At 31.0% G+C, this 13,357-nt stretch overlaps 1 protein-coding gene across 1 annotated transcript in view; it reads left to right on the forward strand.

Annotated features, from left to right (window-relative positions):
• The window catches only part of LOC142318954 (propionyl-CoA carboxylase alpha chain, mitochondrial-like), a 77,445-nt gene extending 65,711 nt beyond the window's left edge, over positions 1–11,734 (forward strand). The window contains exons 11-15 of the mRNA XM_075355645.1: positions 505–818; positions 3,240–3,376; positions 7,035–7,116; positions 7,296–7,401; positions 11,412–11,734. Coding sequence (XP_075211760.1) covers positions 505–818; positions 3,240–3,376; positions 7,035–7,116; positions 7,296–7,401; positions 11,412–11,527 — 755 coding nt within the window. The 3' untranslated portion in view covers positions 11,528–11,734. The remainder of the gene's footprint in view (positions 1–504; positions 819–3,239; positions 3,377–7,034; positions 7,117–7,295; positions 7,402–11,411) is intronic.
• Positions 11,735–13,357: the final 1,623 nt, after the last annotated feature.

Below are 13,357 nucleotides of genomic sequence, written 5' to 3' on the forward strand. Positions count from 1 at the left end.
AGAGAACTTCCTTGAACTGCTGAAGATGAGGCAGGGGTTTACTTCACACTCCCAAACTGACGTTGCGGGTGTTCTCTACATTACTCAGAAGGTTATCCAAATTATCCTGTGCTGCTTGCACCATCAGGACAGAACTGCGTTAATTTAAAAAATTTTAAATATTTATAATGTTTATGAAGAAAAGCACTGTGACTTCCTTAGAATCTATTGAATACACTAAAAAATATATAATATTTGTTAAAAATATTTAATACTATTAAAGTATGGCATAATATATGTTTCACATTCATATTGTTACATGCTAGTAAAATATACTAGCTTAAATTCATCAAGAAAAAATTGAGTATTATGAACTTAAATTTTAATAAATGTAGTGTGCATATAGTTTAACTAAGTAAGTCACGAAAATAAATATAGTTATCATTTTTCTGGGATTTTTTATGAACTATTTTTATATTTATTCTTTTTAAGCAAAATAATCTTTTGTTTTATTTTGAATTACAGGTGTAACACACAATATTTCTCTCCTTCGTGATATATTAACGGAGCATAAGTTTATTTCTGGTGAAATAAGTACAGCATATTTAACTCAGATCTATCCAGAGGGATTTAAAGGAAGACAATTAAATGACAAACAGCAACAATATTTAATTGCAATTGCATCAGTTTTACAAGCTAAGCTTGATCTAAAAGCATATCAATATACTAATATAAACAAAAATATCAGCTTGCCTTCAGAATGGAATTTTGTTGTCCAGTTACATGATAAGGAGTTTCCCTGTGAAGTACAATATGATTCTAATACTAATAGCTTTCTGGTATGAGACTTAAATAATTAATGTATATCAATATTTTTTTTAAAATTATATCTATTTTCAGTTACTAAACTATAGACATTACTAAACATATAATATTGTCACTAAACAATAGATCATTATTAAATGATCTATAAAGAGTAAAAGACTGAATACCTAAAAATAAAATGAAAAACATGCACTTTTGTAGTTTCATGTAATATTTGTCTGTAATTTCATTAACTTTCATAGGGCATGAGGTCAGCAGATGGCAGGAATCCCCTACTTTAATTTTGATTAACAGAATTGAGTTATTTATATTGATTTTAATAACACTGTCTCATCAGCAGTTCATAGTAATAGTAAAAAATTTGGCAAACTGATAAAGAGTTATAATATTGTGTGTATAAGAAATCAGAACTAAAACTAATAGATAAAGAACAGCTCGACGTTATTGTAAATCTTTTTAATGAGGTGTACAAAACTGGAATAATACTGAAGCAATGAATAAATCAACTTTTATAATGTTAGCAAAGAAACCAAATCCAAGAGAATTCAGTAATTACTGAACTATTAGCTTGATGAGTCATATGGTAAAAGAATTCTTGAAAGTCATCCACAAAAGAATATACAATAAACTGGAAGAAGATATTATTAACACCCAGTTTGGATTTAGGAAAGGTTTCAGTACGAGAGAAGCTCTATTTAGTTTTAATGTATTAGCTAAGAGGTGCCTAGATATGAACCAGGATATGTTTCATAGATTATGAGAAGGCTTTTGATAAAGTTTGCCGCTATACTCTAATAAACTTACTTAAACAGCGGAATATCAACTCACGAGATCTACAGATTATTGAATCGTTATACTGGTATCAAACAGCTACCATTCAAGTAGATAATGATGTTACAGAGGAAATACAAATACAAAGGGAAATAAGGCAAGGATGCATTTTTTCCCCCATGCTATTTAATCTGTATTCCGAACTGATATTCAAGGAGGCTTTAAATGAAGATGAAGCTGGAGTTATAGTCAATGGTCAGCCAATTAGTAATTTGAGGTATGTGGATGACACTGTCATCATAACAGAGACTTTGAGTGATCTACAGAGAGTAGTTCAAAAGATTAAAGATGTTAATATACAGTACGGCCTTAGAATGAACCTCAAGAAGATGAAGTACATGGTGATAACTAAATGACGAGCCCAGAGTTATACATTGACAATGCGATAATTGAAAGAACAACTAAGTACAAATACCATACTGGAAATTAAAACCCGGATAGAAATGGTTAGAAGTGCATTTCTCAAAATGCGTACTTTCTTGTTTGATTGGCAGGTCAGATTATATCTGCGGGCTAGAATGGTAAAATTTTATGTGTTTCCTGTGTTACTATATGATGGAATGGAGGCATGGACATTCAAAAAACTACGCATGAGAAAGCTGGCAGCCTTTGAAATGTGGTGCTATAGATGCATGCTAAGGATATCTTGAAAGGATAAGGTATCAAACATCAAGATACTAGAGAGTATGAATAAACAACTTGAGATTACATCTACAGTACAAACAAGTTACAAACAAATTACAGTATCTAGGTCACATAACGAGGGAAGAGAAGTTCGAATTGCTCCAGTTGGTCATGCAGGGGAAGATAATGGACAGGCCTAAGGTTGGGAGGTGCAGAATTTCATGGTTGTGCAATCTGAGGGAATGGATCACAGCAACGTCCAATGAACTGTTCCGAGCTGCCTACTCAAAGTCAAAGTAGCGATGATGATTGCAGACTTCCTGAAGAAGATGCCACTTGAAGAAGAAGAAGAAGAAAGAAATCTGGATGTCAAAATTATTTTTTTTTTGTAATTGTATTTTTGAGTTTTTGAAAATCAATTCTTTATCATCAATGGAAATTATATTAAACATTAATGTGTATAATTATTTAATTAAATATTTTGGAAAAACTATTTGAGTGTTTTAAAGTAGAAAATTTGTAAAGCATTCTGCTGACATGTAGATTTTTTGTGGAGTTGTGTAAAATTTATAGAGAAATTAATATGTCTAGTGGATCAGCTCTGAACAAGTTGAGAGGGTAAATGTTTGTTCCAAAAAAACTTACATTTGGCTATATTTATTTTTATGAAAAATATGTAATAATATTTTTATAAATTTGTATTTTGTAATTTGTAATAATATAAGTTTTTCAAACAAATACTTAGTTATCAGTACTTAACAAAGAAAAACGTTTTTAATAAATTCAACCCCAAATATTAAGTTCTACTGATATGATAGTCTGTAAATGTAATAAGTGAGCAACGACTTGTTAAAATAAAGACTCTTTAGATATTATTTGTATTTTTAATTTTTGTACATAAAAATAATCTAGAGAATACTGTTACTTTTATGTGTATGTATATATATATATATATATAAATTTATTTATTTTTTTTGCAGATTTCACTGAACAACAATGATCTCAGAGTTGATGGTTCTTTTAACCTCTCTCAAGCACTTATTAAAACTGAAGTGAATGGAAAACCATTAGTGGTTCAACTTTTATCAAATGCTGGAAATAATAATCTTGAAATTGTGTAAGTATATTTTTGGTAATAATCAGAGCATCTCAGGCAGCTGAATTAGTTGAGAGAATTATTCTTAAAAATAATACTTAATTCTTGTACAGGGTCTGGCATATAAATCTGACAATTTTGTAGTAATTGTTACGTTGGCACCACTGTCAATGAGAAGGCGGGAGTGTTGTACATGGACAGGTCTATTCATGCTATTTCAGTAGCCAGTATTTCGTGGTCAGGTGAACAATGAGCGTTTGTGATTGAAACCTTTTTTAAAAATAATAACTCGGTTATTGTAACACAGCGTTTATTTCGCAGACATTTCAATTTAAATCGACACGCGTCTGTTCCTAGTAGGAATACGATATTGTTGTGGGTGAAGAATTTTAGGAACACATTGTCTGCTTTAAAAATGAAACCAACAGGACGAAAACGGACTGTGAGAATGCCTGAAAACATTAACGCTGTAAGGTTAGCTGTTACGCAGTCTTCACGATGTTCAACAGCGAGACATGTTGCTGCGCTAATCATTTCTGATTGAAGTGTACGATGAATTCTTCATGCCGACTTGAAATTCCATCTGTATAAGTTGATGTTAGTGCATTAACTTAATGCAAATGATTGGGCGTCTCACAAAGCATCTTGCGAGGTCATCCTCGAAAATGTTCACCAGGATGCCATTATTCTTTTAAGTGACGAGGCACATTTTCATCTGTAGGATTTGTGAATAAACAAAATTACCATTATTGGGCTTCGCATAATCCACGGCAAATTCTTGAAAAACCACTTCACAGTCAATATGTTACAGTGTGGTGTGCGGTTTCAAAGTTCGGCATAATTTGCCCATATTTTTTTGAGGAGTTAATTCGCAGAGTAATAGTAACATCTCATCGATACGTAAACATGTTGAATGAATTTCTGGGACCATAACTGAATGACTTTCAAGGACATGAAATTTGGTTTCAACAGGATGGTGCCACCGTCCATACGGCGAGAATCTCAATGGATGTTCTGCGAGAAACCTTTCCTGGACGTTTGATTTCCCAATTTGGCGACATTCCTTGGCTAGCGCGTTCACCTGATCTGTTTGTGATTTTTTTCTGTGGGGGGTAACATAAAGTCTTCAGTAGTCGACCACAGTCAATTGCAGAACTCAAGGAGGTCATTAAATGAGAAATTGAAGCAGTTTCACAAGTGATGATTGTCAAATTTCAATCAAGCGAGCAATGTAAAATTTTAGAATGAGGTTAAGTGAGTGTGTGAGGAGTAATGGAAAACATTTGGACCACATAATATTCAAATAAAAAAAAATCTATGTAAGCAATTCACTATAAATTGCAAAAATTGATCTTTAATTTGATATATTAAATGTTTTAATAGTACAAAACACAGTTTAATTATTATTCCTCAAAAATCATCAGGTTTATATGCCGGACTCTGTATAAAAAAAATACTGTACTCTTAAAAACACTTTAATTGTTACATAATGTTGCTTTTCACAAACTTGCGAGTTCTTATTGTTAGAGTTCTTAATTTTACATTCATATATTTTTCATTAAAGAAGATTCTATCATTAAAATATTTAGCTAATGAATTCAAAGTTCTTATTTGACATGAATTTTTCCAGAAAAATTTACTTCTTCAAATATTTGTGTTAATCTGACAACTTCCATCCTTTCGTAGTTCAGGTTAATGGTGCATTTTATACAAATGGCATTAGGAACGTTTTGCAATAAAACTTTTTTTTTTTATAATTTTTCAAATAATTTCCATCTCACATAATTCACACCTCCATCCTTTGAAACCAGTTTTCAAAGAAACCTGCAATATTTTGTCTGGGCACATTTATCTCCCAAGGAGGTCATCATCGCTTGTAAAATGCTTCTCTTTCAGTCTGTTTTTCACCTGGAGGAAACGCGCAAATCACATGGAGTGAGATCAGGACTGTAGAGAGGATCTTTTAACAGTTGTATTCCTACACGGGTCAAATACTAGGAGCTGTGCACTGGAATGTTATCGTGGTGAAGAAACCATCTGTCCATCCTTGAGTTTAGGCACAACTGCTTGAGAGCGTCAACAAGTTTAGGCAAGCATTCCTTGGTATGTTACTTTCCTGTAACTCAACTTCCTCTAAAACTACTCTCACACTAAAAAATATGGTAACCATTCTCTTCTTCAGTGATCTGGATTTTCAAACAGCCATGGAAGGTCTCCCTCATCTTCAAATACTTACACTTTGCTCTGAGCCTTGGTCAAGATATCATAATACTACAGTCAAATTTCAGCACCTGTCACAATACTGTTCACATAGTAAGATTTCCCATTTTCAAAATTTTCACCATTTTACGGCACCATGAAACACAATGTGCCATTCTTAGTTGAGTGGCACCCAAAGGGTACAAAACATTTTAACTTGAAGGTGCTCACTGAGTAGCATTCATGCTGCTGTCAAATTCGGTACCAGCAATGCTTTCTGATTCTGATTTGTTTTTTGGTTGCTTGTGAAGTAAAATGGGTAGCATGGAGATATGATGTGGAGTCTGCTGTTGAGTGGTAGTGGGTTGGGTTATCAGACAGAGAAAGGAATATCTAGTAATTGAAAGTTGGTAGGGTGAAAGAATCAGGGATGTTATTACAGATATATGGTATTGTAAGTAAAAACCCTTAGAAATCTTGGGAAAGAGACTTGGAAAATGTTTTTTTTTGTACAGGAGAAAGCTGTTGAAAAATATTAAGTGGAAAATGTGGATCACCAGCATCTTATAACATTCTAAGGTTTTCTTTTGATTGGATAGTAAGCCATTATCTATTCAGCACAATTGAAATAACATTTTATATTTATATTATATTATTTTATTCTTCTTTTTATATAAAAGAAACAAAGATAAACTTTAAATATTCACAAGAAATACAGAAACTATGACAATGAAATGAGCACTATTGAAAAAAGTAAGTTAAAAATTGTCAGGGTGAGATATCTACAGATTACTTTAACAATGCAATTGAAAAACCCTTTCTGAGTTTACATTTAAACCCTTTATGACAATACATAAACTAACTTAAGCCAGCTGCCTGAGCTCTAATAACAGCACTATAAAATATCACACTCATTTGATGCGTCAATGCATCAAACCCTTGGCAGAGTTCAGTATGATGTGTCGAGTCATTAATGCTCAATAAGTTAATCATCATTAGGCATATCATAATAAGATACTTAGATCCATGATATTTACAATAAAAAGCGTTTCATGAATCTATGTTGTCATTGGTAAAAAATTATCTAAAGTTCTTCTCAATGTTAAATTGAATAGCTTGTTTTTATAGCTTTTGAAGAAAATTAGTCCCTAATTAAATTTCTGGCATTACATAAAGAATTTTTGCTGACATGTAAGCATCCTTATAAAGAACATTAATTAATTGAAAATCACCAATGCCTGGTGTTATTAAACCTACAAGTTGTGTGCCAGGACAGGTAATGGGTGAGGGGACAGGAATTCTTGGTAAATTATTTAATAATAAACAGTTTATTCTTTCTTTTATTGTTTATAATAAAGAGTAATAAAACCAGCCCATTTCATATTATCTGTATTATGTTAGCGATCTTAAATATGCACTAATATATATTACTATAAAACAAATTATTTTTATCCTTGAAATTAATTTATTTAATTTTTAGGTATGAAGGATCAGCTTTCAAAGTGTTAGTACTGACAAAAGAGGCTCATAATTACCTAAAATATATGCCAAAGAAAACCAAGGTAAGCTTAACTTTTGCATTAACTACAGCAAAAAATTTTGATATTTTTAATGACATAATCTTGCATTTATTTTATTATTAGTATAAAATAATGTTTTTTCATGTGCACAATAAAAGAAGTATGCTATTTTGTTTTATGAAAATATTTTATTTAATTACATTTATTTTAAATGTTTTCAGGCTGATCAATTGAAAATTTTGTTATCACCAATGCCTGGTGTTGTTAAATCTGTAAGTTGTGTGCCTGGTCAGTTGATGAGTGAGGGACAGGAATTGTGTGTTGTTGGTAAGTTTATTTAATGTTTTTCCCTTGCTGGTAAATATATGAATGCAAAGTTTTATATTGCACACAATAAGAAATTTTTTCTCTAAATTGTCTCCTGTGAAAAATAATTAAAGAGGAATTCTTCAAAATTTACAGCACATTCTTGATTTTTCTGCTGCATTTTTGAAACAATTTCATTTGAGTCTTATTTACTAAGATGACATAAATTTTATTCTTAACATAGATAATACTATATATTGTTTTTCCCTTTTTTAACATGATCACTGGCATATGCACAGATCTATCAACAATGTCATCTACCACTGATGGTAGACCTAATGCCTACATGGATGGGAAACTGAATATCCAAACTGTATTTCTTAGTGTGCTTCTCACATTTAACTAAGAAGTATATCTTGTTTATAGCATTTTTCTGTAGATTTCACAGTCTATACAAAGAAGGTATTCACAATATATATTATCTAAATTAATAGTACATTACCAGGCTAATGTATTGAGTTTAGTATTGTGAGTGATGACCAGGGATATTCCAAATAATGAAACATGCCTTAATTATTTGAATAGCTAGGAAATTGAAGATGAATTCAAATGATTCAAGTGAGGACGATTATTTTCCAGACAGTGACCAAAGTGCAACTAGAGTAGTAACAAAAATAATATTATTACTACTGCCACCATATCTAATTCATCTCCTGATTTATCTGCTACTACCTCATCAAGATTACTTTTTCACATTTAGATCCTGACAGTTCACCACCTCTTCAGATATTTGTCATTTATTTACATCTCAAACATACATTACAAACTCAAGCAGTATGAAAAATATATTTTCATAAAGTAACAAGAACTGTTGGTAACATCACTGCCTGACAGTTTTTCTAGTAGATGCTTTTTTAAAAGTTATTATTGAAGAAACAAATAAATATGTAAATTTTGTTTTATCTAAACCAAATCTGAAATGAAATTGCGAATAAAAGCGTGGAAGAATTTGACATTAAATGAGTTTAAAACATTTTTGCTTTTTACTACAAACTGAGACAATTCAGATTGTAGATTAAGTGATTACTGGAAGAGACATTATCTTTTTAATCTCCTTAAATTAAATTAAATTAATCTCCTTAAATTATATGTCACACAATTGATGTTTGTTGATTTTACAATGCTTACATTTCAACAACAGCTAGAATATTACCAAATCTCTTGATGAAAATTTGTTTGTCATTAATCATTTCAGTTTGAAGACCCAAGAAATTTATTACCCCAAAAATTAATGAATCTTTTGTTGTATAGCAAGGTAGATAGTTTTTTTTATATATAAACTTGAATTAATTTTTAAAAAAAGAAACTAATAAATATATATTACTGAAATTAATCTTTTAAAGATTCATATTATTCTTCAGTACTGTTAAATTATATTTATATTCTATTAAATAACCATCTAATACAGAATATTGAGTAGAACATATGAGTATTTTACCTTAATTTTTCATGAAAGTACTTTTGCAGAATCCTGCATCCTCATTCATGATTGAACTAATTCTGTTATTGCATAATAAAAATAAAAATTAGGTTTATCTAATATGGCAGACCATTTAATAAATATTCTATTTCTAATATTGACACAAGTTTAGAAATTAACAAAGATGACTTAAAATTAAATATCTTACAGAAATATTGCATACATAAATACAAATGACATTTCAATCTAATAAACCATCAGACAGTGTGTGTTACACTATAATAATGATTAAAAACATAAAAATATGTAGTAGCACTACGGCTCTCACATCCTAGTTAGTTTGCCATTGAAAGTGGCAGTCAACAGTGTTAAAAGGTACTCTTCAATATAAAGGCACTCTTCAATATATTTTGACATTAGTCAAAATATATTGAAGTTAAAAAACTATTCTATTATAAATTTGGTTTCATCAACCTCAAAGATAAATAAAATACTAGATCAGCTAAAGGTCAGTTAAATAGTTCTAGGCCTACCTAATCACGAAGCAACTCCAGAATTATTAAATGTTATGTTTAACTTACATAAATATTAATAAGTCAATAAAAGAATTTAGAACTCATGAACTCTACATGGATGGAAGCTGTATCATATTGTTGTATCAAAAACTTGTTCATATTTTGTGTACTTAAAAAATTATTATTCTTCAAACAGATCAAAAAATTAACTGAATAACTACAAGGTACATTCAATAATTAAAGAGACAAATTGATGTAGAAATGAATCAGTTTGTAGGAGGAGTTTTGTACTTTTATGAATTTAGGTTGGCTTCACTGGGATGAGCTGAGAACAGCTGATGGATAAAAATTGTTTTTTTTTTATAACCTCAATATTGCATTTATTTATGCATATTTATTTATTTTCAATATTGCATGGTGTGCCCACTTGAAGTGTCCACATTAGATGAACAACATTCAGTGATCCATTTTTGCTTTCTGAAGTTGAAAAACCGGCTAAAATCTTTTCTCAAATGATTTTACAGTATGATGAAAATTGTATGAACTGCGGAAATTTTTATAAGTGGGTAGAACAGTTCAAAAACGGTTGAACCTCAGTGATTGACGAGCAATGTCCTAATTGGACAGTTGAAGTGTCAAGTCCTTCGCTTGAAACCCGCATTGATTACATTATTTGTGAAGACCGATGTATTACAATTGAACATATAGCAAAAACATTGGAGTAAGTGTTGGCACAGTTCATAATGCTATCAGTAACAAGCTCAAGTACACAGCAAAACAAATGCAAGGTGGGCCCTGAAAGAGTTAACACAACACAAGGAAACAAGACTCAAAGTGTATACAGATTTGAAAGAATACTATGAAAGGGAAGGTGACCCTTGTTTTCTAAACAAGATTTTAACGTGTGATGAAACTTTGGTTCACCATTTTGAACCAGAGTCCAAAAGACAAAGCACACCACTCACTTGTCCAAAAGAAATTCAGAACGCAAGCATCAGCAGGATAAGTCAAGTTGACCGTCTTTTGGGATGCCCAGGTGGCATCTTTTGTGATTATTTGGAAAATCAGCATACAGTAAACAATGTCTACTATTTATGCTGATGAAAAAAGTAAAGCCAGCAATGAGAGAAAAATGTCACGGATCTCAAAAAAAGGCGTGATATTGCTACACGATAATGCTTGCCCTCACACCACTCAGCTGACCCATGAAACCATTAGAAAAATGGGTTGGGAGATACTACCACATCCTCCCTACAGTCCAGATTTGGCTCCATCAGATTTTCATTTGTTTGGTCCACTCAAGCAGGCATTACGTGGAAAAAGGTTCAGCAACAACAAGGAGATCAAGGAATTTGTGGGAAAGTGACTCAAACAAGACAAAGACTTCTTTGCATCAGGTTTAAAAAAACTAGTTCATCGTTGGGACAAGTGTATTAATATTGGTGGGGATTATGTTGAGAAGTAGTAAAAGTCTCATTTTGTAAAAATACAATTTTTTTTACATAAATTTATCTCTTTAATTATTGAATGTTTCAATAGTTATTACAGCAGGCACAATCCAAATTTACCATGCATAACAGAATTTAAATCTGGAACCAGGAGAAATTGACTTTTGGTCCACTGTGTAATCTTTCTCTGCTCCATTAACAAATAAGATCTTTGAAAATGAAACAAAAATACTGGTTGAATTAAAACAATGTATATAAAATTTACAATTTAAGAAATTTAAAAAAATGTATAAATTAACGTTACAGTTTGGTTCTGTTATTTGAAAAAGAATATTTGATTACATATGAGATGATGATATTGAACATTTTTAAATGGTTGTTTATGAACAGTATCTTCATTAAGTGTATAAAAAATAATAATATATATCATTTCGATTCAGCACCCACATGGCAGGAAATTTTGCTGTCAATTGCAATCAGCATCTGTGGTAAAGATGTCAGAAGAAAAAAAATAAAAACTTTTTATCACAAGCAGTTTATAGTCGCTTCTAAAAATTAAATCTAATTCATTATGCATTTATTTTTCAGAGGCAATGAAAATGCAAAATTCATTACCAGCAGAAATTACAGGAAAAGTAAAAGCAGTTAATGTAAATGTTGGAGATACAGTCAGTGAAGGAGATATTCTGGTAGAATTTGAATAAATAAATATAGATTACACATACTTCTTTTTTTCTAACTGCTTTTGTTTCATAAAAATTAAGAAAAAGCTAGTTATGATGAGCCTCAATTTTCTGAACAAAGAACTTTATATTTAAGTTTACTTTCAGTGACAAAATTGAAAATGATTTTTACCTTTAAGATATTATTTATTTAATTTGCTTATGTAAATAAAAATAATTCTTTTTAAATTTTACGCTCTTGTTAATACAAACATCACATCTTAGTTCCCTCAAATGATAGTATTTTGTGTTGTTTGAACAAAAATGTCTCAGAAAAGAATATAAAACCTTGCTCCTAATTACTGTGATAATATAAAATTTAAAAAACTATCTTCAACCTGATACCATTCAATTAGAAAAAATTAATGCAGATTTGAAGTTGAAACAGTAAAAGTTAAAACTAATTTCTAAGGTTGGGAGAGGTTTTTGAACATTTTTATTTTAACAATACTCCAAGAAAATTAATTACAATATACAGTGCATTTGGAAAGTAAATATATACCTATATAAATATGATTATATGTGTAGGGATTATAATCTGTGTGCTGCAAGTAATGTTTCTTGCAAAGATTGGTACCCTACCTTGTGTACAGGTTGCTTCCATGAGGCAGTCAGGCTGGTGACCTCAAGATGAGAAGAAGTACGTTTAGTTTTGTTGTTCATTTTGTATTTGACATATCTGCTGCTGTGCAACGTAGTTCCAACAAGTCCATGCAAAAGTTGGTCCAACAGAATACAGTGGTGTTGTAACTGCACACAAGGCAGGCAGTTTGTTAGAAGCTCAGTCTCATCTCATGTTAAGTGAAAGCGTATCAAAAGTTATTGTCCATAGACTGTGGAAAGCGAATTCAATATTGCCAATGGTTTCAATAATTAATATCCGTTTTTCAACAAAATTGTTACAGATAATTTTGGACTGTTTTCTATAGTGATGAGACACGGTCGGATTTATCAGGGTATCTGCAAGCACAGAACTCATGTTTATGGTCTGGCAACAATACACTTGCATTACATGAAATTTTTCTACATAACCAGAAGATTGGAGCACGGAATATTTAGGAGAAGGATAGTCGGCCCAGTGTTCTTTACAGAAACATAAATTTAGCTCATTATTGTGGAATCATTCACCAGTTCATGGGAGAGCTATCTGAAGATGAATTAATAATGCTTGGGATTCAACAAGACAGTGCAACTATGCATATTGCCATGCAATCCATGAAGTTATTGGAAGAGATTTTTGGAGATGAATTATTTTTAAGGGCTTGTAGCCACCTCATTCTCTGGACTTAAACCCACCAGAGTTTTACTTTTGGGGTTATGCAAAAAGTAATGTTTATCAAGGAAATCTCCACAGCCCCAGGAACTTTATACTGCTGTTTGTGATTACACCAAGAACATTCCATATGAACAACTAGTGAAAGTCTTTGAAAACAAGAAGAAATGCTTGCAGATATGGGACTATTTTTAACAACTATTGTAAGTCAATATAACACATTGATGTAATAGTCCAATTTTTCATCACACATTATATTTCTCATGTTATTGTTTTAATAAGTTTAAAAACATGTACAATTAAATTCCAAAATCAATGACTTACACTGCTCTTAAAACTTCATGTAGACACATGTAAATAATGTCAGAATACCTTGTTACAACTTAATAATCAAACCTTGTTACAACTTGCCCTGGTAATAGATATTAACATGTTTTTTAGCTATATTAAATAACAGAATTACAAAGAATAAATTTTCAAATAAGTGAAAGCAAGTATACATTTTTGGGAGTATATAAGCTTAGTTTTATTTAAGTGAA

The sequence above is a fragment of the Lycorma delicatula genome, chromosome 2, assembly GCF_047948215.1.
Source record: "Lycorma delicatula isolate Av1 chromosome 2, ASM4794821v1, whole genome shotgun sequence".
NCBI classification, from domain to species: domain Eukaryota; kingdom Metazoa; phylum Arthropoda; class Insecta; order Hemiptera; family Fulgoridae; genus Lycorma; species Lycorma delicatula.